This window comes from Aptenodytes forsteri, unplaced genomic scaffold (genome assembly GCF_000699145.1).
Source record: "Aptenodytes forsteri isolate BGI_AS27 unplaced genomic scaffold, ASM69914v1 Scaffold87, whole genome shotgun sequence".
In the NCBI taxonomy this organism is placed as follows: domain Eukaryota; kingdom Metazoa; phylum Chordata; class Aves; order Sphenisciformes; family Spheniscidae; genus Aptenodytes; species Aptenodytes forsteri.
In genome coordinates this window covers 5,665,609-5,692,016 of record NW_008796041.1, presented here as the reverse complement: position 1 = coordinate 5,692,016, position 26,408 = coordinate 5,665,609, and the positions used below count along the sequence as shown (strand labels likewise).

Sequence of the window (26,408 nt, the reverse complement as noted above, 5' to 3'; positions counted from 1 at the left end):
CCATCTTTTTTATAAGCCCCCTTTAAGTACTGATAGGCTGCAATAAGGTCTCCCTGAAGCCTTCTCTTCTCCAGGCTGAACAACCCCAACTCTCTCAGCCTTTCTTCATAGCAGAGGCCCCCTGATCATTTTTGTGACCCTCTTCTGGACCCGCTCCAACAGGTCCGTGTCTTTCTTATGCTGAGGGCTCCAGAGCTGGACGCAGTACTCCAGGTGGGGTCTCACCAGAGCGGAGTACAGGGGCAGAATCACCTCCCTCAACCTCCATATGAGGATCTCCATATGATCCTCAGATCATTTAAAAAAAAAAGAAAAATGAGATTATTTTAAAATTAGACATAAATTAATGAACCATCTGCCTTTTAACACAGTACATAAACCTAATAAATCATCAGGATCAGGCTTTTCACCAAAGGTATAAAAGGAAGAATAAGTGGGAAAAAACTAAGCAGTAAAGTGAAGAATTTAATATTTGAATAGATGAGATCTCAGACCCTCTAAGAAATCCTCTTAAATGAAAGCCATATGTGATTCTCAATGATCTGATTGATCAGAATAATGATTGTTCCAATGTACTGTTTCACCTCAAGTGTCATGATATCTAAATCAAACATAAAAATAAAACAACATACAGGAAAACAGCACAGCAACTAATACCAACTTTGCAGTGGATGAATGCTTTATAAAAATTAGGCCTGTGTATATGCTTTTGTGAATAATCTTAAGAACAAATAATACTGAGTGTGATAATATATCACCTTATGCGGTGTCACGTCTGGTGCTTGATTTGGTTTGAGGCTTTGGTGGGACTGTGGAAAACCTAAGCAAACTAAAAAAAAGGGAAAAATCCTAAAAAAAAGACCAAACTTCAGTGTTCACTTCTCTCGTTTAAAGAATGCCTTGTAGTAGTACAACCATTTGTTTCCTATCTATAACATATGATTCCCTTTCCGTTAGAGAAAGCAAATGTCAGAACACAATGTCTCCCACAATTCCAATACATGAAAACACAAGTTATACAAAAGTAATTGCAATACTGAAAGGATCTAATATGGAAATTTAAATCATAAATGCACAACACCAAATAGCACTTTATAAAAGATTTAGAGATGCCATGTTCTATTACGTGTACTTCTGAGAGTGTTGCCTTCCTCTGAGGATGAACACAGCATGACCAAAAAGTCCTCTGTGGTTCTGCAGTCAAATATCTGATGTGTGCCTCTAAAGTTCATTCAAAGAAGAAAGGTCCTTACATATTGTAAGTTACATACCACTGGGAAAATGTAGTGTTGAAAATATTGAAAGATATCTAGTCCTTTTTCGACACAAATCCCAACCTTGGGGCCTTGCTAGAATAATACTGAACCTTAGCTAATAAAATACCCCGAGCCTAAGGAAGATACACAATTTCTGGTCAGCTGGGAGTAAATGAAGGAAAGAGTTTGGAAAGCTATGTAAATCAAGAGGTAGTGGGGGTCCAGATCTTCCAACAGCAAAAGCTGGCACAGCTCCACTGAACACAGTAATCAATTTCCAGCAGTTTAAGATTAGAATCTTTTTTTAAAAAAAACAGTGAACCTAACAACAAGATTTCAGCTCTCTAATGTCAGTACAGAAAAGCTTATTTCCTATGATAATAATAATAATAATAAAAAAATTAGGTTGTTGGGTTTTTTTGTTTTCACTGCAATTTAGACCTAAGAAAACAGTATAAAACACTATTAAAAACTTTAACAAAGGAAATACCATTGCAGATAAAAGCTTCTCTCTACTACTTGGAGAAAGGTCTAGCTAGACTGACAGCAAACAAAGCAATAAGTGGTGTTCAAAGAGATTTCTGATCATGATATTTCAGGTCTTTCTCCCTGCAGGCTGGCTACAACACATCTGTAAAAGTTGAAAATTGCCTCCAAAATCATTCCAGTTACTCACCACGCAGGCTGTCTCTTGTCATTAAGAGTAAGTCAATGTTCCCATCCTAAATCCTTAGAATCAAAGCTCTACAGTTCAACAGCTTAATAAAAAATAAAAAAGCCTTGCCCCAGGCTAGAGCATGACATCCAAGGTATCAGCCTGAAAACTGAAAGTTGCCCATACCATCTTTCGCCTCCCCAAATCTATTTTACTTTGCTTTCAGCTTTCTTGAAAACCAGAAATTTGCACTTTAAATTCCAGGCAAATATTAGAAAGACAAAATGCCATTCAAAAAAACCCCAAAACTGTTTTAGAGAACTATTTAAAAACTCTATTATATAGAAACAGAAGTTTTAAGTCTAGTAGTCAAGTTTGAAATGTAGTAATTACATGTAGTACTAAAATTTCAGATCATGTTCTGAAAGATCTCAGCAACTGAAATGCCAGCCCTGAAAAAGCCAGCATCACCTTCATTTGACAATCCTTACAGTCCTACCCTCCTAATAACCCTCTGACCTGCACATCACATATGCTGCCTCTGTATGCATAAATTACGTGCGTTTTTAAGTTCCTTCATGGATTCTCCCCTCTATTATGTTACTTATTAAGGGAAAAATTGCTTTGCTACCCATAAAATTGCTACCTCTTAGAACTTCTTGGGCGCACCTTTTTGGCAGGTCAGATGTATGGCTGTACATCTTCTGTCATCGTGCATCAATTAACACAAGCAACCCAAATGTCTGCTGTTTGGAAGAAGGAACTTCCCCCTACCTTCTCTGTATCACTTTATCTCATACAACAATATAAAACCTGGGAAGCAGGTTTTATTGAACCAATTATTTCAGAAAATTTGCATATGCCAATCAAATAGAAGATGTGTTACACAGACCAGAATAATATATTGGAAAGGAGAATTTGGCTACAAAGACGTTTGTTTAAATGACTTCTGCTTTACCTCCTTCGTTGTTTACTGCAGCTAATTAGCCCTTCACTCAAATGTATAGATAGCAACAAATCTAGGACTTCCACTATACTTTACAAGAAAACAGTAAGCCAAATGTGGTATTTTGCAATATATTTTAAGTCTCTTAGCAGCTTAACATTCAAATATCTCATAACTGGCATTAGAAATAGTTTGCTTATGGCTTTGTTGACAATGTAAATTTTGTGGAAAGAACAGATACTCACTGAAACTACATTCACAAAGTCATCGTCAGACAAGGTCTCTAACATCTCAATGACCGAGGTGCGGATCAGCTTCAATGTCAATCCACTGACACTCCCGCTCCTAACAGAAGTCCACAAGATAATAGAAAAATTGAATTTAACAAATATTATTTAAAATGTACAAAGAAAATACAGATCACCAACCAGCACTCTCGCCATCTGTCACATTTGAATTGTCAATAATTCTCCTGAATTCTCCAACTCACCATTAGTGTTATTACATTATTATAATAAAAAATAAAGTCCAAAACTGGAATTCAAAGTCCCAGTCTTGTGGCTCAGATGAAATCATAATGATGCATCATTTGCTCATTTTCATTTCAAGAAATCCGAGTTAGTTTACCACCTCAAACCTAAGCTGAAGTGCAGAAATAATAAATGTTGATAAAACTCACTGCTGATATGAAAGCACTTCATCACATTTAAAAGCATTAAATGCAAATTCTCTTACTAAGAATTTTTTCAGCATAAAGCAATCTCTTTGACACATCAGGTTCAGTGCTTCCTTTGGTCCCTCAACATTAGCTAAACAAAGGATGCCTCGCCAAAGCAAAGAGAGAGTTTTTATTAATTTCTTTGCTCAATTCCTATTAATGTTTTATAGTAACTGAATTTGGCAATTTTTAAATATGTATGGTAAAACATGTGAAGTCTGCATAAATTCTCATCTTTCAGGCTCATGAAATCATGATTAAATCTACTTTCATGCTTCTAGCAATTTCTTTTTGGGTTTGTGTTTGACAACAAATCTTGGCCTGCATGTGAAAATTTTCAGTTGATTATTTCAGTAATTAAGAAGCTGAAAGCAGAATAATATTAAATTGATTAAAGACCACTTGTGTCCAGTTTAAATAACTTTCAGGTTTGGTTTGGGCTTTTTGGAACTATTTTTTCCTCTGTATTTATTTTGTTCATACCAAGATTTTTGATCCTTGCATATAGAGACTTCTTAATCCTCTCTCTCTTTTTCAGCATACAGCGATTTGTTCAATATATTTAAGTACTATTATCCCTCTAATGACAACAACCAGACATTAAACACTTACGCATCAACTAAAATAAGCATGTCTTTGGGAGATGCAGCTCCTTGGATATACCTGAAATAAATAAAGGGTACGAATGACACAAACTTGAAAACACATTTGTTGTGTGTGATGGAAGATACTCTACGATCTCTAAACTAAATCTAGCTGAACCAACAAAATCCTCCTGTGTAGCTAGCAGAAAACCATGTGCCATCATTTTCTCTCCTGCTGTGTCTTCTAAGTACACCAAAGTCCAAACTGCATTAGGAAAGCCTGGAAGTCGGATACACTGATCAAAATTCACTATTTTCAGATGCTGATAACTGAAAAACATTAATGTTATTTCAGAGCTAAAGATCTTGATGACAGATGAGTTATTACATGAGCCCAGCTTAGGGAAAAATACTTCATCCTTTGAAAGATTATATTCAACTAGTATGAATCCAAGTATCAATATGCATTATGCCTTGAGAGGCTTACAGAAAAAATCATGAGAAACAATCCCACTGTTCTCTTTTATCAGTCTAGTGATTTTTTTGATAGTCTAAACCACTGAGACATATTTGTAAACACCTGCAAAAGTCTGGAAGAATGGTTCAATCTAATAATCTGAATTACATTTGATTTTGCACAAAATCAAAGTTTTTAATTGCCTTATACATATTTGATAGCTATCCTCCTATGAAAAGGTCCATGTAATGCAACAGTACAGTGCACTATAGTGGATATTGCATAACAAATAGTATGATTTGAAAATTGTTTATTCAGAAGAATTAATTGATTTTATAAAAACAAATAGCAATACCTAAAAGTAAGGATTATTAGATATAAATACTCAGAAAAAATTGTCTTTACAGTCATATCTAGAAAGTAAGTGATGTATATACATCAGTCCTTTAAAGAAAGCTTACCATGGTCTTCTGCGAACGTCATACAGATCTATTTTGTTTGGAGTTCGACTTTTGTCTACCCATGGGGAAGCTAAAAAGGAAAAAAAAATATAAAATAAATTAAAAACTTTAAGTATTTTAAATACAACAGTATAATGAATCAATATCACAGACTTTGCACTATATAAATATCAACATTTTGTATGGATAAAAAATATCTGTATTTGTGTAATCTGTTTTTGAAATACCTATATACTCCTACATATACAAGCATATAATATAATGCGATAAAACTATGTACAGATAAAGACCTTAAGGGGCCAAACTGTGTTGAAGAAACAGTTACTAACTTGACCACTGACTTCAATGGAACCAGAATTTCAACCAAAGTACTTTAGGATATGAAATAACTTTTCTTTGGACAAGAAAGTACCTCATTTTAAAAACAGTTCTAAGTTAATTAATATTGTATACAGTAATACTGTGCTGATCTAAAGCTCAGTTATGCATCTAAAAAATTATTCACTGACTCAAGAGAGCTTTACCTAAAAACGCAACTTAGAAAAGTAACATGAAAGTATCATATTTTCTGAAAAGAAGATGAGATGGAAATATTAGTGTCTCTGTAAAGAAAATGCTAAGATTAATAACCTTTTGCAAGCATTTAATCTAAGCTGTACCATAATTTTAAGCAAGGGTAGGCATCTTTTCCTTACTGAAAAACAAAATGAACCTTTCAAAACCATTTGACAGCTTAATGAACACAAATAAAAACGTGAAAAGTTACATGAAATGAAATAATGTTCTGCAATTTGCTCTCTCACTGTATGCCAACAGCATTGGGAGAGCTATTTCCTGACATTAATCGTTTTTCTGTCTAGGAAATCAAGAAAGATATAGGCAGCTCCAGGATTCTTCCTGAAAAAGCATTCATCTAAGACAAACGGGAAGAATTATGATATCTCTATCCATGAATATAAAAGAAGCCACCAGCTTAGAGTAGCTGCCTATTTTTGATTTTACTAAATGAACCCTTTCCTAAGTGACCATAACCTGAGTGGCACATCAGTTACCAGAACACTTAAACAGAGTATAACCGCAGGACATTTATCAGTATACATTTATTAGCCACAGAAAACACTGCATATTGTTGCACACCAGACGAACCTCAAATTCTGTACCAGTATTGTCTATGATCTCAGACTAGACCACCTGACAGGTCCTTTGCAATCTGAAGGGATAAGGATCTTTGAAATTTCCAGAAATGAGAAAGTAGAATTTTTGAGACTGGTATATGTCAAATTTGTAACTTAAGTATCATTACTTAGGTATGCACAGGTTAAATTCACCAGTATTTTATGAGCCTGAAGTCATGGTTAGCACATGTTCAATCATGGACTTTTTGTGTCCATCTAGATTAACCCACCCATTAGAATTCGATCTGAAAATCCATCCTTGAAATACATTCCCTGAGATTTGCAAAATCTGTACTCATTTGGTACTCATTTCAGTTTGTATTATGAGTAGTTTAGGTAAAAGAGCAAATAGAAATCAAGGTACTGACCAACACTGCTATATCTTTGCCCAAACTTTCAGTCTTTCCACTAACATACAATAAAAGGCTATACCCTATCAAATCCGTCCCTCTTAATCAACCCATATCTTGGACAGTCTTCATAAACAGAGAATTATCTGAATGTATGCGTCTAGATTTATTTCAAAACAACAGGTAAAATGTAATTTACACTGCTAGTGTGACAATAACTTAGCAGTATCCACTAAGAAGTGAATTAAAACTTTTCTTTTTTTTTAATGCTATTTTTTTCATATAAAAGATAAGTTCAACTCCCTAACTGCATTCTCCAAAGCAAATGGATGGGGATTCAAAGAGAAGTCGAACACAGGAGCTGAAGAAGAGTGCTTCTAATATCCTCATATTCTCCTATAACAGCAGATACTGACATAGCTATTCATTTAAAATTGAATAAATTTTCTAAAGGCTCACAAAGTAACAGACTAGCTCCTTAGCTAATATAAATTATCTACTGAAAACCATCACATGAACATTTAGCTACAATTTATCTGATATCATAACCTTCAAGAAGATGATAGTGTAACTTACTTCAAATGCTATTTTGAACTACAATCTAACTTTTCTAAATTCTGAACTAAAATTTACAGAAATATGGGTTAAGATTACATTTTGTCTGTGTAATAGAAGACAATAAGAGAAATAATCTAGCTACATTTTTCTGCAAAATCTGAGAGCTACAAATGTATATTAACATAATACCACCTGGCAAGTAAGCATATAATTTCCTTGAGGTCAACACCAGTTGCCTAGACAGAAGACACTTCAGAATTGCGTCCTTTAGATCAAATATAATATGGCAAATTTTTCAGAAACATGAAGTTGAAAAATTAATACTAACTTAAACTTGTGAGGAAACACTGAATAATAAAATTTGAAATGCCTGAAACTTTGCCTGATATTTCCAAAAGCACCAAAAGGCTCTGTATAACAAAAGCTGGTTTTTTGTGTAACTGCAATACAAATCAGAACAGTGCTTCTTTTAATTTTTTTTTCCTTTCTTTCTCTTTATATAGAGAATGATCAAAACTTCTGGTTGAAACAGAGTAAAAGAAAGGATCTGAAGACAAATCTTTCCAAATCACTTTTCAGAGGAGGTCTTTCCGTTAAGACTTGAGCAACTAAGCCTTGCATTCAGTTCTACCATAGTTTTTCAGTAATTTCCTGGATTGCAACAAAGTTCAAACTGTCCCTTTCTGGCTACATCTATACTAGTAAGTTAAAAAGCACAATGGAAGGGAAGACATTCACCAGAACTAGACTATGAACTCCTACAATGGTCCAGTTATACCCTTAGCCCATAAAAGAAACTGTGAATAAACCACCCAGCACACTACTTACAGCCTATCTATTGCTTTTGGAGATTACTGTGAATGATAACACTTACAGTTTTTCCTTTTGGGAGACAGACTGAGTGGTGAACACAACAGCTAAATTCTACTTCTCTTTCACTAGCTTGGCCCTTTCAGTATGCACCGTCCTGGAAAGATTGTCAGCATCTTCAGAGAGATCTGGAGAAGGTCTTTAAAAACATTATTTCTTACCGTGCCTTTAAAACAGCATCTTCTGTGCCACATGCCAGTAAGTTTCTTTTTCCTGATTGATATATTACCTTATGATGAGACAATATAACAAGCACCTACATGCTTAAGTTTCCATGTGAGGAAATTTTTTCTGGATTTACACTGTGACTGCAAAATTTTTCATCAGATATTAATGGGTGCAGGATCACACAAACACTAATTAAGAAATACAATGTTTACTGGGAAAACTAGTTGTATTGATTTTTATGATGTTTTCTACAACAGTAAACATAATCTGATAGTAAGTCTCTGCATGGCTAAACATAAATAAGGACTCAGCACTTAGTAGCTGAAATTTCATTCACACCAAAGAAGTGCTGAATTCCCTCTTCAACCTCAAGAATTAACATGACTAAATTACTCATGCATCCTAAACTCTCTCTGGATTAACACTTTTAATTTTAGATGGCTTTGAATGGTCTCAAATCTATCCACTGGTTTTGGCAATATTCTGAGTATTTAAGGATCTTATTGGAATTGCTATTACTAGGAAACTGAAATTCCCTTAGGACAGTTGATCTCCAATGACGTAATTTTAATTTACCCTGACTTCATGTTTTAAAAAATATTTTTTTAAAAAAAATGATAAATGCTGTCTATGCAAAAATACCTAATTATGCACTTATAATTATATAGGAAATAATTAGAAGGGATGGAAACCACTGAAAAAGACATGCATTGCCTTGGTCCATATACAGAGCACGCTATAAAGCCATTTGGGGAAACTGGTTTACGTCTTACTGACAAAAGCCATTATATGGTCTAAGATGAAACCAAAAATGAAATACACAAAATGATGATTACACATTTTCCTAAAAAACTAAAATTGAAGATCAAGGATTTTGAGATTTACAGTATTATTTATATAACCTTTTGTTTAAAACATGCATTTTAATCAGATGCCTTGGAACTTGGCTCACCAAATGTCTTGAAGACATCAGCCTCACCGTGTTTCATTGTTGCATACCAATATCTTTGAACTATGTCAACACTACACAGTTCTCTGTTGCATACATTAGGCTTTAGTCATGTTCTCCTTTGATGTTTTTCTTGTTTGGCATATGGTTAGAGTTGATATTTCATAAATTATTCATTGGATTTGATATCCCTCCCACTTCTGCTGTTTGCATTATGGAGATACAAGCCTGACTATATTTCAAGCAAGAGTAAGGCATGCTCTTCTGTTATTTCTGCACATGTAGAGTGGAAATGCTCAGTTTTGTTGATTACATGCAAAATCAATTCATGCAGTACAGAGGCTGCCACAGAGTAAAGCCTAAATGAAAGCATTCCCCAGGAAAGGGAGACCTTGGCTACGTCTGCCCATTTTTAATTCATGAGATGATTCCAGAGGCATAGGTGAGTGTCATGGGGGAGGCCTTCCTGAAAGTCCTGCTGAATGAGACCTCAGTTACATCTGCCCTGCTCTACTGGTTAGGTATGCATTTGCAAGGAACAGAGAGGCACAGATGAATTATTAACAGCTTTACATCCCTGTAACTCATTTGGGGAAAGGCTAAAAGCTGATAGTAAGAAGGTTACAAATGCCAAATATCAAATCCCAGACAGCATCATCTTATTCTGACTCAAACTTCATTACCTTTCCATCTCAGAGGTTTACTAGGTAGTCAACCTCAACATAGCATTTACCAGCTTAGGCAAACAAATATTTGTTAAAGTTGAATTTTACCTTGCTATCTCTCAAATAAACATTCATGTGGCTATTCAAAACATCCATAAACACAGACTATTCAAATCCCTGTGCCAGATTCAATAAAGTCTTCCTCAGATGGAGCAAATGTGCAACTTACACCTTATACTTTGCCTTCAGTTTCATTTCGTGTTTCTTCTCATCTTTTAGTGAACTTATGTGAACAAAACTGCATTCAGGTATGAGATAGCCCACCCTAGTTGGAAAGTGTGGTATTCCTCAGCTCACTACTCAGAAAGAAGTCATGTGAATTTTGGTGTGGCAGCAGCACCTTTGCAGAATTACTCAGTTATTTTTCAATAAAGCTGAAAAGTGATGAGACATGGTAGTTAAAAAAAATAAAACAGACGTAACTTTAATAACCCCTAACATTAATCATCATAAAGTGTTTTGCACCATTATATTTAAAACTCAGGATATTTATATCTTAATGATGCCTTGGATTATTAACCAATTAGTACTATCCCCCCAAGACAGAGGTTGTTCCTGACCAACTCCATGCTACCACGAAAGATGTTCAGTCAAGACTGAATGCAGCCACTTCTTCACTATTTTACTCAGATAATGACTTAAAATTGCCAAGAGCTCAAATTTTCTTCAGGGAAAATCTAACATAGACAGCTCTGTGCAATGTCCTCTGTAACTTTTATGCACCGATACCATACAGAAAAGAGAAGATAATAATCTCACAGAGTTTTTTTCGGAATGTACTACCTATGTGGTTATGGGCAATACTGTGCTCAGTTTCATCCCAAATCAGTTCAGCAATGAGTTTTATAGGGAAACAGTCTGCACATAAACAAATCCATTGCTTTATTGGTCCCAATATGCCAAAAGAAACAAAAGCGGTTGAAGGTGTAACACATACTGCAGTCTGCAACTTAAAATTAACCCCTCAAATGGCTCTGTGTTATCTTAGTTCGGAGGCAAATATTTCTGCTTCTGCACGTATAAACTGAATTTCATCCTCAATAAATATGTTGCTCACATTGGTTTCACCTGGACTAGCTACCATCCCCCCAAAGGGGGCTGGAGTATCAGAGCTTGAAGACAAGAGGTACAGAAGCAACAAGATGTTTTGCTCGTTTTTTTGTTGCTGTTGTTGTTTTTCTTTTTCTCCTATAAGAGCAAATTCTGGACATTTCAATTTGTATCATAAAAACACAGAGATGGTATGAACTTCAGCATGAAGGTATGGTGGCCTGCTGACTGCAATTTCATTAACTCATTAGAAATAACGCATTATCCTGTAACTGGGTGGATCTGCTTGCACAACTACAACATTCAGCACATCAGTTTTGAAAAAGAAGCCACAATTAAATATATTGTAAGATTTTCTACATCATGTATGGTTAGATCCAAATCATGTCAGCCCATGCCCTTTCCTCCCAGATTTCAACAAAAAAAAGGAAGTGAACACCACTCAAAGAGGCTTCTTTCAATGTAAAAAGTAGAACTATCCAACTTACACACTAATTGCACTAACTGATAATTTATAAGCTGCATTACTGGGAAAGGGTTTTGGGGTTTGGTTTTTTTTTTTACTTTAAGGGCTCCTTTAAATGTTGAGTCATTAACAGGACTTTTTTTAAAAAAAAGGTGATGTTCTCAGTTTTTCAAGGCTTTTGATTCATTTTGTATGGATTTTTTAGGCTTAGTATCTGCTTCAGTAATGACTTTCTTTGGAGAGTTCAATATCATGGCCGCAACACTATTGCTTGCCATTAATGGTTAACACAAGAGCAGCTGTGCACAGCAAGTCCTTCATTTGGAGAGATACCATTTTATTTTATTAGAAATTGATTTTTAAAGCTCTTCCATTATTAATTTGTCTAAGCAGGGAATGCTCCCGTACCTGAGTGAGACCTGCTTCACTGACATCTGGAAATAGGTTCAAGTTTTTTTTTTTTTTTTAATGAAGGGGAAGAGAGAATACTAGCTCTTCTCTATCCATATTTTTAATCCAAGAATTTTAAGACTTTAGGGACAAAATTATTTTTTCTGGATAATCAGCGCTGCAGCATTATCTTTTCTTTATCTGTGAATTTCTCCACTTAACACCTTGTAAACCCTAATTATATAGGAATATCCTAGTAAAATACTGGCATGAGCAATGCAAAGAGACTTTTCTCTAATCAATTAAAGTTCCCATCATATTATACTTTTTTATTATATAAACAAAGTAAGGCTAAATACAAGGCTAATCTACAGTAAAAAAGGGAAAGAATACAACCGTTCTTATCGCTGCGCTCTTCAGCACTGATATTACAAAGATCCTGAGAAGATTAACACACCTGCTGATGTTTAAACAATGCTATGAATTTAAATATGAGTTAAAGAACATAATAGCATGCTGAATCTTAAGAAACTTGGCTGTTACACATACTCCTGGGTTGAATCCTTAACCTTCAGAGGATCACTGAAGAAGTAATTTTATCTCTTTATTCCTGTTTCTTTTATCTGCAAAATGAGGACTGATATTTTTATTACTTTAAACCAGAAGGTGTTTTGGGGATGGAAATTAAGCTGTGTGTTATATGCCATGCAGTATATATATGCCCTGCAGGATAGGATAAGGTAATCTAGGGGTGTTTGAGAACACAAAGACTCCTAGAACAGAACTGGAGAACCTTGTAGTACAGAAGAAACAAAACAGGGTCCAGTGCTGTCCATTGGGAAAGGCTGCCAGCACATGCTGTCCCTTCAGTCACACCGTGGGGCTGTCTAAAGGATGCTAATAAAAATCTGACTTGTTCCATTTACTAGTACAGACATACCTTTAAAGCTGAGGGAGCAGATGAGCTTAAGAAACACGTGTATGCATGATTAAGACATGCTCAAATGTGCTTAAAGTAAGAAATTAAGATTATGTAGACATTCAGTTCCAAAATTACAGTCTTGTTCAGTATCTACTAATTTAGCTAAGGACTTGAACTTCACAGATACTTTGCAACTTGAATTCAATACTTCTCAAGTAAACAGAGTCATGTCTCCATAAATAACAGGACTGCCAACATCTCAAAATGCTACTTCATGTCTAGTTCACCTGGAAGTCTGGTAAAGAGTTGGTCTCATTAGGAAATATTTTTCTTCATGAGTATGAAGTTCCTAATGTTCACCTAAGAAACTGATATTGTAGCGTTTTTTACTGGCTTGCCCATAGTTGTGTGAGCCTGGGCAGAGCCAAAACAAAGCCCTCCTCTACCCGTTTCCTTCCTTCTCCCTCCTTTCTTCTCTAACATAGGTAATGTCAGATGAAGATGACAAATATGTATGTCTAGGTTACGTGATAAGAAAAGGACCACAGAGCCACAGGCTGGAAGCTGTTTTTTCCTCTTTGAGAAAACCAGAGAGAAGTCACAGAGTTACGCAGCACTTTGGGAGAGTGGAAGTTGCCAGACATACCATTTTGTGAAAGCAGGTTTTAAGTTCCCAAAGCCCCTTGTTAAATCTCCAGATGGAAACGGGAAAATTTGGAACATTTGGGAACAGTATAGTATTTCTTTTTCAGTTTTATTTTTGTTATCAGTTGCCTCAGCTTTTCTGATCTTGACCATTGCCACCTTCAGCACACTGCAGACCAAATACTTTCACACCGAGTCTAGGTTCAACAATTCTTCATAAAAGATACTGAATCTATTCATGCATCATCATGATCATAAAACCCACTAACTGGAATCTGAGACTATCCATATCAGTATTACCCTTTCTAATATTACACTGTGGCAAATACTATTTAGTATTCTTCCCGGAGAGAGCTCAGTCAGTGTTGCCAACCAGTTTTTCATTACTAATCATTCACCTAAATCAAGGGTGTGTTTTCATTTGAGTAATCCTTTGCAGCCAAACTTTCTTAAGTGTATTTATTAATATAAGTAGAAAGTCTCCTATAACACATTTAACTGGAAATAAGTATCTGCTGTCTGCAGTCCAAAACAAAATGCATCCTTACTAAGGATCTTAGCCTGAAAAAAAAAAACAAAACAACAACAAACAGAGAGGTGGTATCTGGCAAAAGGCACATAAATACAAGTGTTTTTTAAATTTGCTTAATTAGTGATTGCTACAGTGAAAATAATATGCTTCCCACTGAAGTATTTTAATGAAACATTGATTAACAATTATAATCCTCATTACCTCCATAATTAAGAAGGATTTCAAGATTAAAAGAGGAACTGGTTGGTTTGTACCTACACTTCCAAGTAACCTACCAAAAATTTGATATTAAATTGTTCTTTCAGAGAGTTGCTTTCTAAAACCTAGCAGTAAAATTAGCTAGGTAGATGCCTCACAAAATGTAAATGACTTAATATCTGTCAAACCATATTAAACTACTTTAATTAAATTAATTTATTTTTGTGTAACAGATTTGTCCACTGCTCTGTGGTTAATTATAAATTAAATCTGCAGTCTGATCTATATTAAAGTACCTTTCTGTCTATGTGGAGTCAATGAAGCTCTACACGTGCAAGCCCACAGGGAATGGATTCAAGATTTAAAAAAAAAAAAAAAAAAAAAAGTTTAATTTTTCAAACTCCGGCCACCAAAGAAAAATATCTTTGGAAACAGTATTATAAAAGAAAAACAAAACCTGACCTACATTACAGATTCTAAGTGGCCCTGCTTGAGCAGGAGGGTTGGTCCAGGTAATTTCCAGAGGTTCCTTCCAACCTCCCAACCTCAATCATTCTGTGGTTCTGTGATTATTGTAACTTATTCTTACCTTTTGAAAAGTATCAGATATTCTATATCAGATAGTCCATACCTGGTGAATGAGATACATCCTTCCAGAATATTCAACCGTTTCAGGCGTCTATGTGGAGTATCTTATCTTTTGAGGATGACCACATTTCCCCTTTTCTTTTAAAGCATTCCAGAAATGAAAGTTTTGGATATTAAAATACTATGTTGTGACATTTGTAATTTTATGTCTTTGCAAGTTTCAGTTGGATTAGAATGAACTGGTAATTCAATGATTTTGCTAAAATGCTGTCAGACTACTGCTTTTCATTTGAATCAAAAACTACTGAAACCCTATGTCTGCACTAGAATTAGGCAAATGTCATCTTAAAATGACATCTTAAAAGCTAATACCAGTTTCTAGAATTAGAAGTATAAACTCAAAAATTAGGCAGGGAGATGTACATCTACTAGTATTACTGAGAAGGTGCTTCAACATTTATAATAATTTGTGCTCTTTTGCCATCTCACAGAGAATCCAAATTTTAAACTTGGTGGCTCACAGTTTTCCCAGTGAAACTCTTCTGATTTGTTTATTGTTTCCAAAAATTTGCCTTTCAGAATTCCATAATATCAAATTTCAGGAGGGTTTGCTTAAAAAAAACCCACAAAATACATTTCAGCTTTCTTTCATGGTAGTGGTGAAAACTGAGTCTTACTCTTGAGTTATACATAAATAATGGAAAACTGTTCCCTTGGAGGACAAAGGCTGGAAACTTCTACAAATATTTTTAAACCTGGTGGATTTTGTAAAGAAACTAGAATTGAAAACATTCATTCAAGACAACTGAGCCCTCAGACAAAAACAAAAAGGAAATTAAAGAAGTTATTTATATGCCCAGTCCTATCTTGCCTTCTGCAGCCAACTCAGATAAAATTCTGTTTGCAAACTGAACATTAAGAAACAGGAAGGGTTTTCTCATACAAGTTATATGTGGGAGATGTTCGGAAAAGCTGATGGTGATTTCCCGTTGGAAAGAAGAAAAGATGCTGTAAGTAATTCCCCAAAATGTCACCATGTAAATGGAGAGTCCTTGTTTTCTGAGATGACTCAAGATAGCCTCTGAGCATGCACTGGACAGTAGTGCAGGATAATGACCTCAAGGTTCCTGTGGTTGCAAGTCAGACAACATCATATACAAAACAGTATCATGTCTAATAGAACACAATACATATTCACTACATGCCTTTATGTCTGGGTCTGGCTTTTCTGGTCAGGCTTGTCAATGCAAGCAAACTGACTGAAATTTAACAACAGAAATCCCTCCCCTGTAGCTTCATGAGAATGTTTTATTTACCTGCATATCGGTCACAAAGGATTCTGTACGTACTGCTTACAAGGCTACGTCTATGAGCAAAAATGCCTCTGGTAATGATATGCTTGTAACATGAAGACTGAGGCATTACAGTTGGCTGTGAAAAAACTCACTTAAAATGTCTGAGCCATTTGATTTCAATGACTTGACAATTTCACCAGTCAGTCTGCTAACTTGTTTTAACAGTTTTAACGTATTTTAAAAATTGTTAAGAATTATTAAATATAAAAAAATGTAAATTAAATGCTCAGAAAATATCCAAATTTTGGGCAACCGTATATTGTATATTAAACCTGTAACATTTCACATTTTTGATGTGTTAGTAGCAGCTCTGTGTTAATGACAGGTGAAACGGCCAGTTGTAACTTGAATAGAAAATTTTCATCATGCAGAATCCAAAGCACTTGCAAGCTAACTTCATTACACCCAGTGTAGTAATTTTCAGATTGTTTGCAAACAACCACTGCATGGCCTGTACCTAGTTTTTGCACTGATGGATGAACATGGACAGAAAACATAGGGAGTCTTCTTTTCATCCTTAATCAAGAAGCCAACAAATGCTATTTAGTTTCTGAGCAGAAGGAAGTTGTTTGGTGCTACTTTGTTTCAGCAAACATTATTTCCCCTTTGAGCAAGAGGGAAATTCTTAAGGGAAAGAAGAAGAGACTATGGAATAAATTGTAGTCTCACGCAAATATGCTTATTTCTTCAGATAAAATCAGTCTGTTCCTTAAAAATGAAGGGCCTACATGCACAAGCAGGCTCTGCAGCCTCCTAGGCGATCGTTGCCTATGTTCAAGCCCACGTTTACATGGTGCCGACGTGTAACCTGGGATTACTGATGTGGGAAGAGGGGAGGGACAAAAAGCTGCAAGAAATCTCCCGGGAGCCTCTGCTTCTTGGCTTGGGAGCTTCATTTAAGCACAAGCACTTGCTCCTTGCCTGAGCGACATTGTGTGGATGTCTGTGCACCGTGTTGTGCTTTGCTGATCCTGACCCTGACTCAGGGATTTCCTGGCCTGACCTCAGAGCTGCCTTGTCAATATGGACTTGTCAGGCTGACATGTGAAGCTGACCCCAGCACAAGCACTGCGTGCACCAGGTCTCAATATATCCAACTTTTTTAACCTTGTCTTTTCCACACATTAGTATTTGTATTGAAGAAAACTAACTAACTAACTAACTAAATAATAATAAACAACACCCTACTTCCTAAAACGAGCGCTGAGTACACTGTTACTTCTGAACCGACAGTAATTTTACAAAATAGAGTAAGATTGGAAGTAAGTTGAAAAGCTTTCTCCACATGGATGAGTACCTTTCCCCTGGCTAATCTATCAGTTGTGCCCTCCATACTGGTCCAGCAGTGCTGGTACTCTTGGAAACTCTATCCATGGACAGATACTGCAAACACAACTAGACAATTTATTAATACAATTACAGAGGATGTTGTTGTTTCCGTTGTTCTGAATGATGACATTAAGTTTTCTAAGTGAGTTTTTCCAAGTTTTCTTTTGGAAGTGGGGGAAAACACAGACTGAAAAAGAAAACTATTCTATGATGGAGACTGCTCACCCTCCCCATCAGCTATTTATACACACTTTTAAGTTCCCTCTGAGCCTGTCTCCTCCAGGCTGAAAGCGAACTCTTTCAGCCTCTCCTCATGACAGATGCTCCAAGTCCTTAATAATCTTTGTAACCCTTCAGTAAGTCCCTGTCTCTCTTGTACTGGGGAATCTAGAACTGGATCTTTCACTCCAGATGTGTCTCACCAGTGCTGAGACAAGGGGAATGATCCCCTCCCTCCACATGCTAGAAATGCTCTGCCTAATGCAGCCCAGGCTGCTGTTGTCCATGTCCAACTTGTCCATCAGGACCCCCAGTTTTTTTTCTGTAAAGCTGCTTTCCAGCTAGTCAGCCGTCTGCAGGTGCTGGTGCCTGCAGTTATCCCTCTACCGGATGCAGAACTTTGCATTTGCCTTTGTTGAACTTCATGGGATTCCTGCCAGCTCAATTCTCCAGTCTGTTGAGGTCCCTCTGAATGGCAGTACAACCATCTTGTGTATCAGCCACTCCCAGTTTTGTGCCATCTACAGACTTGCTGAGGGTGAACCCTGTCCCATCATCCAGGTCACTAATGAAGAGTTGAATAGCATTGGATCCAGTATTGAATCCTGGGGTACACCACTTTTGACTGGCCTCTGGCCGGACTTCATGCCACTTCTCATAACCCTTTGAGACCAGCAGTTCAGACAGTTTTCAGTCCACCTCACTGTCCATTTATCTAAGCTGTTTGTCTATGAGGATGTTAAGGGAAACGGTGTCAAAAGACTTCCTCTTGAAGTCAAGACAAATAACATCACTGCTTTTCCCTCATCCACAAAGTCTGTCATCTCATCATAGACAGTTATCAGGTTGATCAGGCATGATTTCTCCTTTCACCCATGCTGACCGCTCCCAATCACCTTCTTGTCCTTACTATGCTTCAAAATAGTTTCCAGGAGGACTTGCTCCATCACTTTTCCAGGGACTAAGGTGAGTCTGACATCTTGTAGTTCCCCAGATCCTCCTTCTGGCCCTTCTTGAAGATAGAAGTGATGCTTGTTTCCTCAGGAAAGAAGGAACCTCAGGAACCTCTCCTGGTTTCCATGACCTTTCAATGATAATCAAGGATGGCCTTGCAATGACATCCACCAGTCTCCTCAATACTCATGGGTGCACCCCATCAGGTCACAAGGACTTGTGCATGTCCAGTTTGTTTAAATGTTCCTTAACCCGATCCTCCTCCACTGAGGGCAAATCATCCTTGCTCCAGAATTTCCCTCTGATTGCAGAGGCCTGCCATTACTGAGGGTTGGTCTTACGAGTAAGCACTGAGGTAAAGAAGGTAATGAGTACCCTGGCCTTTTCCATGCCTTTTGTCAACAAGCCCTCTGTCCCAGCAGGGAGCAGCAGGCCCAGATTCTGCAGCACGTCCATATTTTCCTTAGTCTTTCTTTTGCTGCTGATGTTTCTGTAAGAAGGTCGTCTTGTTGTGCTTCATATTCCTCACCAGATTCAACTTCAAGTGGGTTTTGGCTTTTCTAACTGTGTTTCTACATGCTTGGACAGTGTCTCTATATTCCTCCCAGTTCACCTGTCCTTGCTTCCACCTCTTGTACACTTCCCTATTAAATTAAAAATTTTATCAGGTATCTTCATCACCTGAAGACAGAGATTCCTGTCTCGATTCTGATACAACTCCATAAATGTATGTAAAAAGGACAATACATTTTTACAATGCTGAAACCATCTCTTGAAAGAAAGACTAATTTGTGATATATAACTTTAAATGTAAGAATGAGTATATATTACATCCTTCCTAAAAGTTCCATTCACTTTATTTGTTTATTCTTCTGAGTTCTTTTATTAAACTACTGTTTACTTACTCTTGCGCTGTTCAGAGCTCATAGAATAGCTAATAGAAATCTCAAAATTGGTCTTGGCATCTTCATATCGAAATGGATGGTTGCCAGCACTGTAATAGAGCACAGCATTTCTCTTCACAAATATGCTGCCATTGAAACTAATGAAAATGTTGATACTAAGTACCCTCACTGATCTTTAAAATTATTTTAGGCAAGACACACTTTCTTAAATAATTTAAAGAAGAAAAAGTTCAGTATGAGGAGACTCATCCTGACTCTTTAAATCAAGCTGATTAAAAACCTTAACTGAAAGAAGTGAAAAAATAGGTTTGAGACCTATGGAGGTATCCTGCATCTTTGGCTCTTCTCTGCCATTTCTGTCTTGATGTTTGAGAATGAGAGCTGAACTGAGTATATTCTAGGGAAAAAGAGTTCATAAACAAAATGAAGCAAGCAATGTACTAATCTATAAAGAGAGAAATTGACCTCAATGCAGTCTCTAACGTTTCTATTGGGGCATCTTTTAAGGTAAACATAGGAAGTGGCTCTACAGTTCCCTTTTATGTCTGGCACTAGTTCTCCTATCACTGCAAATATAGACATATATGTGTGTTTATGTATATATTTCTAATACTTAGCTTTCTTGCACATCTGTATCTATCCATATATGCAACTATCTTCCTAAATCTGGCTTGCCTGGATTACATATTTTCTTCTTCTTTAAAACAAAACCAAAGGTAACACCACATAGAATGTGGTTTTCTCCTCAGTAATAATGACTTTTTGCATAAGGAACATTTGATGGACTAATTACATCATAACATTAAAAGAAGTGAATACTTTGGTACCATTACTTCTTCTACCTGATGCTGTTAGCTATTTTCATAAAATAGAGTTTCTTATTCTACTGCATCTAATTACTATTGTATCTAAGCCTAATACCGTTTATTATAGTGTATAAAGAAGAAGGTGTGAGGAAAGGAAATGGTCTAAATGCCATGTGTCTCAACCTAGGTCATAGTCAGAAGGAAGCTGTCTTGTCCTCTTGATAGAGACAAGGGAACACAGATGTACCAAAGAGGCAGACAAAGCACAACTGAAAATTATATGAAATCATATATGTGATGCTAGAGGAGTGTACAACAGTAACAAAAATAGAATATATGTAGGAAACAAGGGGATATATGTAATAGAAAAATAATCTTATATTTCAGACATACTTTCCACCCATGCTGTCGCTCATAGAAAGATCCCTTCATGCTGCTGGTTACTATGGTGACAAGGACAGCCTAAGAGCCTACTTAGGATAGAAGTGATGTACCGTCTAGCCCATTACTCGAGGCAGTGGGATACTATCAGATAAAAACATCAGTTCAAGAAACCTATGACTGAAGACACCCTCTATAGCTTAGAGGTACCAAAGATCGATTCTTCTTAAGGGAGGAAAGACTGAGCGGATGTATTTCAGCTAATAACGAGCAGACTTATCTATGCATTTTAATTTTAGTTTTTGATACTTCCAAATTCTTTCACAAACATCGTCGCTATGGAGAAATTAATCACTTTGAAGTAATATAGGCCAATATAATGAACCAACATTTTACAATTTATAATATCATTTTCAAAAAGCAAATGTGCAAAGCATCCATTACAATATATGAAACTTGATTTCATTTTCAGAACACTTGTGTGTGTCAGATAGGTCTCTGCAAACTGAGACAAAGAGTTTACAAAAAGAGAAAAGATGGACAAACTTGCAGAAAGACCTATTCCAAAAATCTAAAACCAGAGGGCTATACTGATTTAAGCTATAAATGGAAGGAAGTGGGAAGGAGAAGATGCTCAGAACAATGCATATACAACTTAAGGACTGTCAGACTGCTCCAGGTTACTGTGTGTGTATGTAAAATCTAAGAATGGGGGAACTACCCAGGAATTTTTGAAGTCAAGTTCTGACAGGACTAGACAGTTAATAAGGACATAAGCACTTCGCTATGGAATAAGCGGGAGGCGTGAGGATCTGAGTTTTATACTAAATCACAGAATCACAGAATAGTGTGGGTTGGAAGGGACCTCTAAAGGTCATCTAGTCTGATGCAATGAGCAGGGACATCTTCAACTAGATCAGGTTGCTCAGAGCCCTGTCCAACCTGACCTGGAATGGTTCCAGGGATGAGGCATCCACCACCTCGCAGGGCAACCTGTTCCAGTGTTTCACCACCCTCATTGTAGAAAATTTCTTCCTCATATCTAGTCTAAATCTACCCTCTTTTAGTTTAAAACCCTTGTCTTATTGCAACAGGCCCTGCTAAAAAGTTTGCCACCATCTTTGTTATAAGCCCCCTTTAAGTACTGATAGATTGCAATAAGGTCTCCCCAAAGCCTTCTCTTCTCCAGGCTGAACAACCCCAACTCTCTCAGCCTTTCTTAATAGCAGAGGTGTTCCATCCCCCTGATCATTTTTGTGATCCTCCTCTGGACCCGCTCCAACAGGTCCATGTCTTTCCTGTGCTGAGGGCTCCAGAGCTGGACATAGTACTCCAGGTGGGGTCCCAAAAATATGTATAAAATATATATAAATATAAATTTGTGTTTAGATGGAGTATATACAAGCAACATATCCACCTGAAAAATAGGGAAAACAAGCTTCTCCCATTTCATAGAAGTGTTCTAAGGAAGAATACATAGAGATTCTGAGGCACCTGTGTTGTTCTGGTAAACAACTGGAGTAGACAGGTTAGCTAGACATAAGAATATATTTTTCAATATATAAGATAATCTTACACTTGAAAATGAATTCCTTAGAGATTGCCACAGAGATATATTTAATAAACACTTCTTTTTCAGCACTTGGAAAACATCACTATATAGTAAGTGGTGACAAATGGTGACCCCAAACACAGTACTAATAGATCCCAAAAGCATTGAAACAGAACACTTTGAAAGAACAGAAATATGAAATTAGCATTTTCAATATTATTTTTTCTGCAACATCTCACTGTATTTATTTCATCAGCACCTAGCATGACAAAACAAACAGGATTCAAGTACTATGAATCATTTCTTCCTGTAAACTAGCCTAAGGCATTTTCTCTGCCTGTGCTAGCAATTGTGCTAATAATACAGTAACTGCTTTAGAATAATCCCCTTCATGCTCAGAAACACCAACAATCTTGTATAAACAGAAGAGAAAGGATCTCAAAGCTCTTCCTTAACCAGCTGTAGGCAAGAGACAAGACACTGCACGCCATTGTCTTGTGTGTAGTGGACACATCATTCTGTCATTGATAACAGCATCACTTAACAAGAACAGCAGCAGCACAGGCAGTATGCCTTGCCATAAAACCAGCCTTTCCATTACGTAGTATACATCAAAAATCAAATTAAGGCTACTGATGATCTAAATTCATTAAAATATATATCTATTTAAATTAATTACTGTGATCCAGTAATGGGATTCTTCGACAGGTGGAACAGATGCTGGCTGAAGTAATCAAGTTGTATTCATTGACCTTAGCTCTAATAGCAAAGACATAATTGTCAGATCATGGATTCTGCAGGACATAAACATGGCATGGTGCAATCGTATTTTTACTGACTTTATCCGTAAGATTATCTGTCTAGTCACCAAGTAACTATGTTTAAAACTAGACAGGTACAAAAATCTCACTGGCAAATATTCAATGATTCTTTATACAACACATAGAAAATAATACAAAAATAATATTTAACTGTTCAGCTTTTCAAAGGACATCATCTTCTGTTCCTCTGACTGTAACAAATACTAGTTACATATTTCACCCCCAGTTTCTTCCCCCTCATACTAGCTTTATGCCAGAATAATTTCACAGTCTTTTGAGTTACTTCTGATATACAGAAACCCCATCTATGTAAGAAAGGCATCTTTAGCTATCTTTTATTGCTTGTAAATAATTCAGAATATTTTTAAGGCAATATGTGGCACAGGACAGTTCTTTAGGAGAATGCAGTTACCTGGGTAATACCTAGCGAGGCCAGTTGCGCTACCAAAAACCTGCCATAATAAAGTGGGGTCTTCTTCTCTGTTCCGCTTGAATACATCATCCAATGCTGCAGTCCAATTGAGTTCATTTAACACTATCGTTGCTGCCAAAGACAAAACATATTTGGTATTACAAAGTTACATCCTAACACCAGCAGCAATGACTACAAAAGCAAACTGAACTATTGCAGAAAGTAGTAACATTTCATTTAACTAATCAACAAAGTAAATTTAAAGAAACACACTCCTCTTCCTTGGGAATTTTCTTTAAGTTCCTCATGTTTTCTTCTTCCCATTGCATTATTTGTATGCAATGACTACTGGCTTATTTGCGTAGTCATTTTCTCCTACAAATACTTTGTTTCTGAGATGTCACTCTAGTTGCACTTCCCAGCTATAGAAAAGTAAATGCAAGCCTATAAAGTTGATGTTTCTACTAATCACAGCACACTAGAAAGACTAGAATAACATCAACAAAAGTAGGTGAGTCTCTTACAAAGATAACAAAAATTTCCCTTTCCAAATGGCTGCTGTAAGGAGATTATATGAGAAAAAGACAATGATGAGTTATTTGAATTGTAACATTAAGGTAGGACCACATGCACGGTAGTACTCATTATCGCATGCTAACAAGATCTTAATGTTCGTAGATGTGATCACTTACAGAAAGATCAGCAGTATGAACATTAATATTTATGAGTTGAAGTCAGTTGCACAACGAACTTAAAATACAAGGAAAAACACATTTCAGCTAAATACTATGTGGCCAGTTATACAGAAACTTATATTTGCAAAGTTGTTCTGTACCAATGCTTGTTTTAATCAATCCAATATATTATATAATCAATCAAATATATAATATATTAACATGTTCTGTGCCTTTTTCAAAAAAAGATATGTTGGGAGACACTCTAAAATTGATGAACACTTTTACAGTAATAGTCAATTGACTATAGTCAGTAGTCAATGAAATTTTATTGTGATACAGAATACCTCATGACATAACTTATGATAAATTATGCTTTTCACCTCATTTAATCAGCTGTAAATATCTCATTAAATTCCCCCCTAAAATCTTAATCGTGTTAGGCAACAGCAGGTATTCAGTTAATTAGAAAGAGCAAGGGCTTTTTGTTGGTTTGGTCACGAATTTTTTCTTTTGTGTTGCCTAATGGCATTGTAAGTAAAGTTTCTAAAACTGAAACACCTAGATTAGCAAGCCAAGAGTGGAAAGGGAACTAGAGGGAAAAAAAAAAAAACATTTCAAGACAGTTGAAGATGTAGGTATAAATCCTACGAAAGTCAACACTGTAATACAGATCCTGCTCACACTATGGTATTGCACACAGGAAAGAAAATTCAACTTCTCTTGAAAACGAGCAATTCAAGCTGAAATAAAAACAGTTCTTTAAGGCACATGAGTGGCATCACAGCACAAAATTTGGTATGTGGGTCTACATTCTAGCCCTCTGCCACTGTGAAAAAAGAAACAATAAAAATAAGGACAGGTTGAAAGTTAACATTTGACAGCCCATTTCCAAAATTAGGTTGTTAACAGGTACTAGAGAAATGAGATCACAACATTAAATTTTATAGGCTTGTTTTTAAAGGTTAAGGAGAAAATTGTTACACCATGTATTTTGCAGAAAGGTTTATCTGTTTTTTTCAAAGTAGTTTTAAGATAATATCACTCTCTCAAGATATAGCTTTTTATAGAAATACCAAATTAAATTTCCAACTCTTGAGGTTCCCTGTAAGCAATAAGCTTGTACTATATACCTGTCTCTTTGTCAAGTAGATAGTTATAAATATATATATGCTTACTTAAGAAAGAGGAATATTTCCCTGAGGCACCATGAGAATTTTATTATTGTTTTAAAATTGTTACTGTTACTGTTCAATTATTTCCTTTAGATCCACTTTGATCTACTGTGTAATTAAGCATTATGTACAGACATTCTAAACTTGATTTTGTTTCAGATCTTACTTCCAGAAGTGGCTCCATGAAGTCATTAGAAGCTCTGTCCTTTACTTACTCAGACAAGAATTTCCTTTCGTGCTTGAATTTTTATTTTTTCATGTTACCATTTCCTCATCTGATGTACAGAGTACTTGTCCCAGTGGAAGCCTATGCCGATGGTTCCTGGTAGCATTTAGGGCACTGGAGCTTAGGACACTTACTTAAGGCACATGGGAGACCATAGTTCTTACCTCTTTGCCAGCTGACAAAGCATTTAGTTTTCAGGGTTCTCTGAATTCCTAAGCCCCATAACAATGCATTTCTTTGGCCTTGTGACCTGACTTAAAATTGCTGCAGCCTCTACCCCCAAATCTGTCAGTGACTTTACCACCCTGGTCAGACCACTGACATCCCCATTCAGCAAAACGATTTATCAGGAAAAAAATATTTTTCAGTTAATCATGCTCATAACTGCTTTTCTAAATTGGCGGCTATGCACCCCATGAAAAAAAACTCTTCACATATCATATGTGGTACATTATTTCTAAAGAGAAAATTTCCTTCAGACAGTAAGCTTACTAACAAATTATATTCAGTAAAGACACATTAAACGTATTACTACATTTACAAATACTGTTGCAAAGAGTGCATCATCCAAAAATGTATTGCAAAGTTCTATATATGTATTCGAACCTATGTTTATACACACACACCTGCACATACACATTAATATATATAAATATTTATTAAAAATACATGCACATACAAAAAGGAGAAACTAAGGAGACAATCTACAAATAGTAAAATAACTAAGTACTGAAGTACTGAATGGATATATTGGAACTAAAAATTTCAACATTTTATTAAACTTGTTGAGATTAGGCTATAAAGCAAGAAATATAGCTTACTAGATCTTATTTGTAATATTTGTGGAGAAGTGATGCTTTATAGTCAGTGTCAAGAGTTTTACAATCTTATTTACGTCCCACTTTCCCCTTCCTCCTCTTCCTCTACAACTCTCTG

General features: G+C 36.1%; 1 protein-coding gene across 1 annotated transcript in view; it reads right to left on the bottom strand.

Moving 5' to 3' along the window:
- The window catches only part of CACNA2D1 (calcium voltage-gated channel auxiliary subunit alpha2delta 1), a 375,598-nt gene that overhangs the window by 105,321 nt on the left and 243,869 nt on the right, over positions 1-26,408 (bottom strand). The window contains exons 6-9 of the mRNA XM_009285553.1: positions 23,398-23,529; positions 5,078-5,147; positions 4,188-4,238; positions 3,103-3,202 (exon numbers count right to left, since the gene is read on the bottom strand). Coding sequence (XP_009283828.1) covers positions 3,103-3,202; positions 4,188-4,238; positions 5,078-5,147; positions 23,398-23,529 — 353 coding nt within the window. The remainder of the gene's footprint in view (positions 1-3,102; positions 3,203-4,187; positions 4,239-5,077; positions 5,148-23,397; positions 23,530-26,408) is intronic.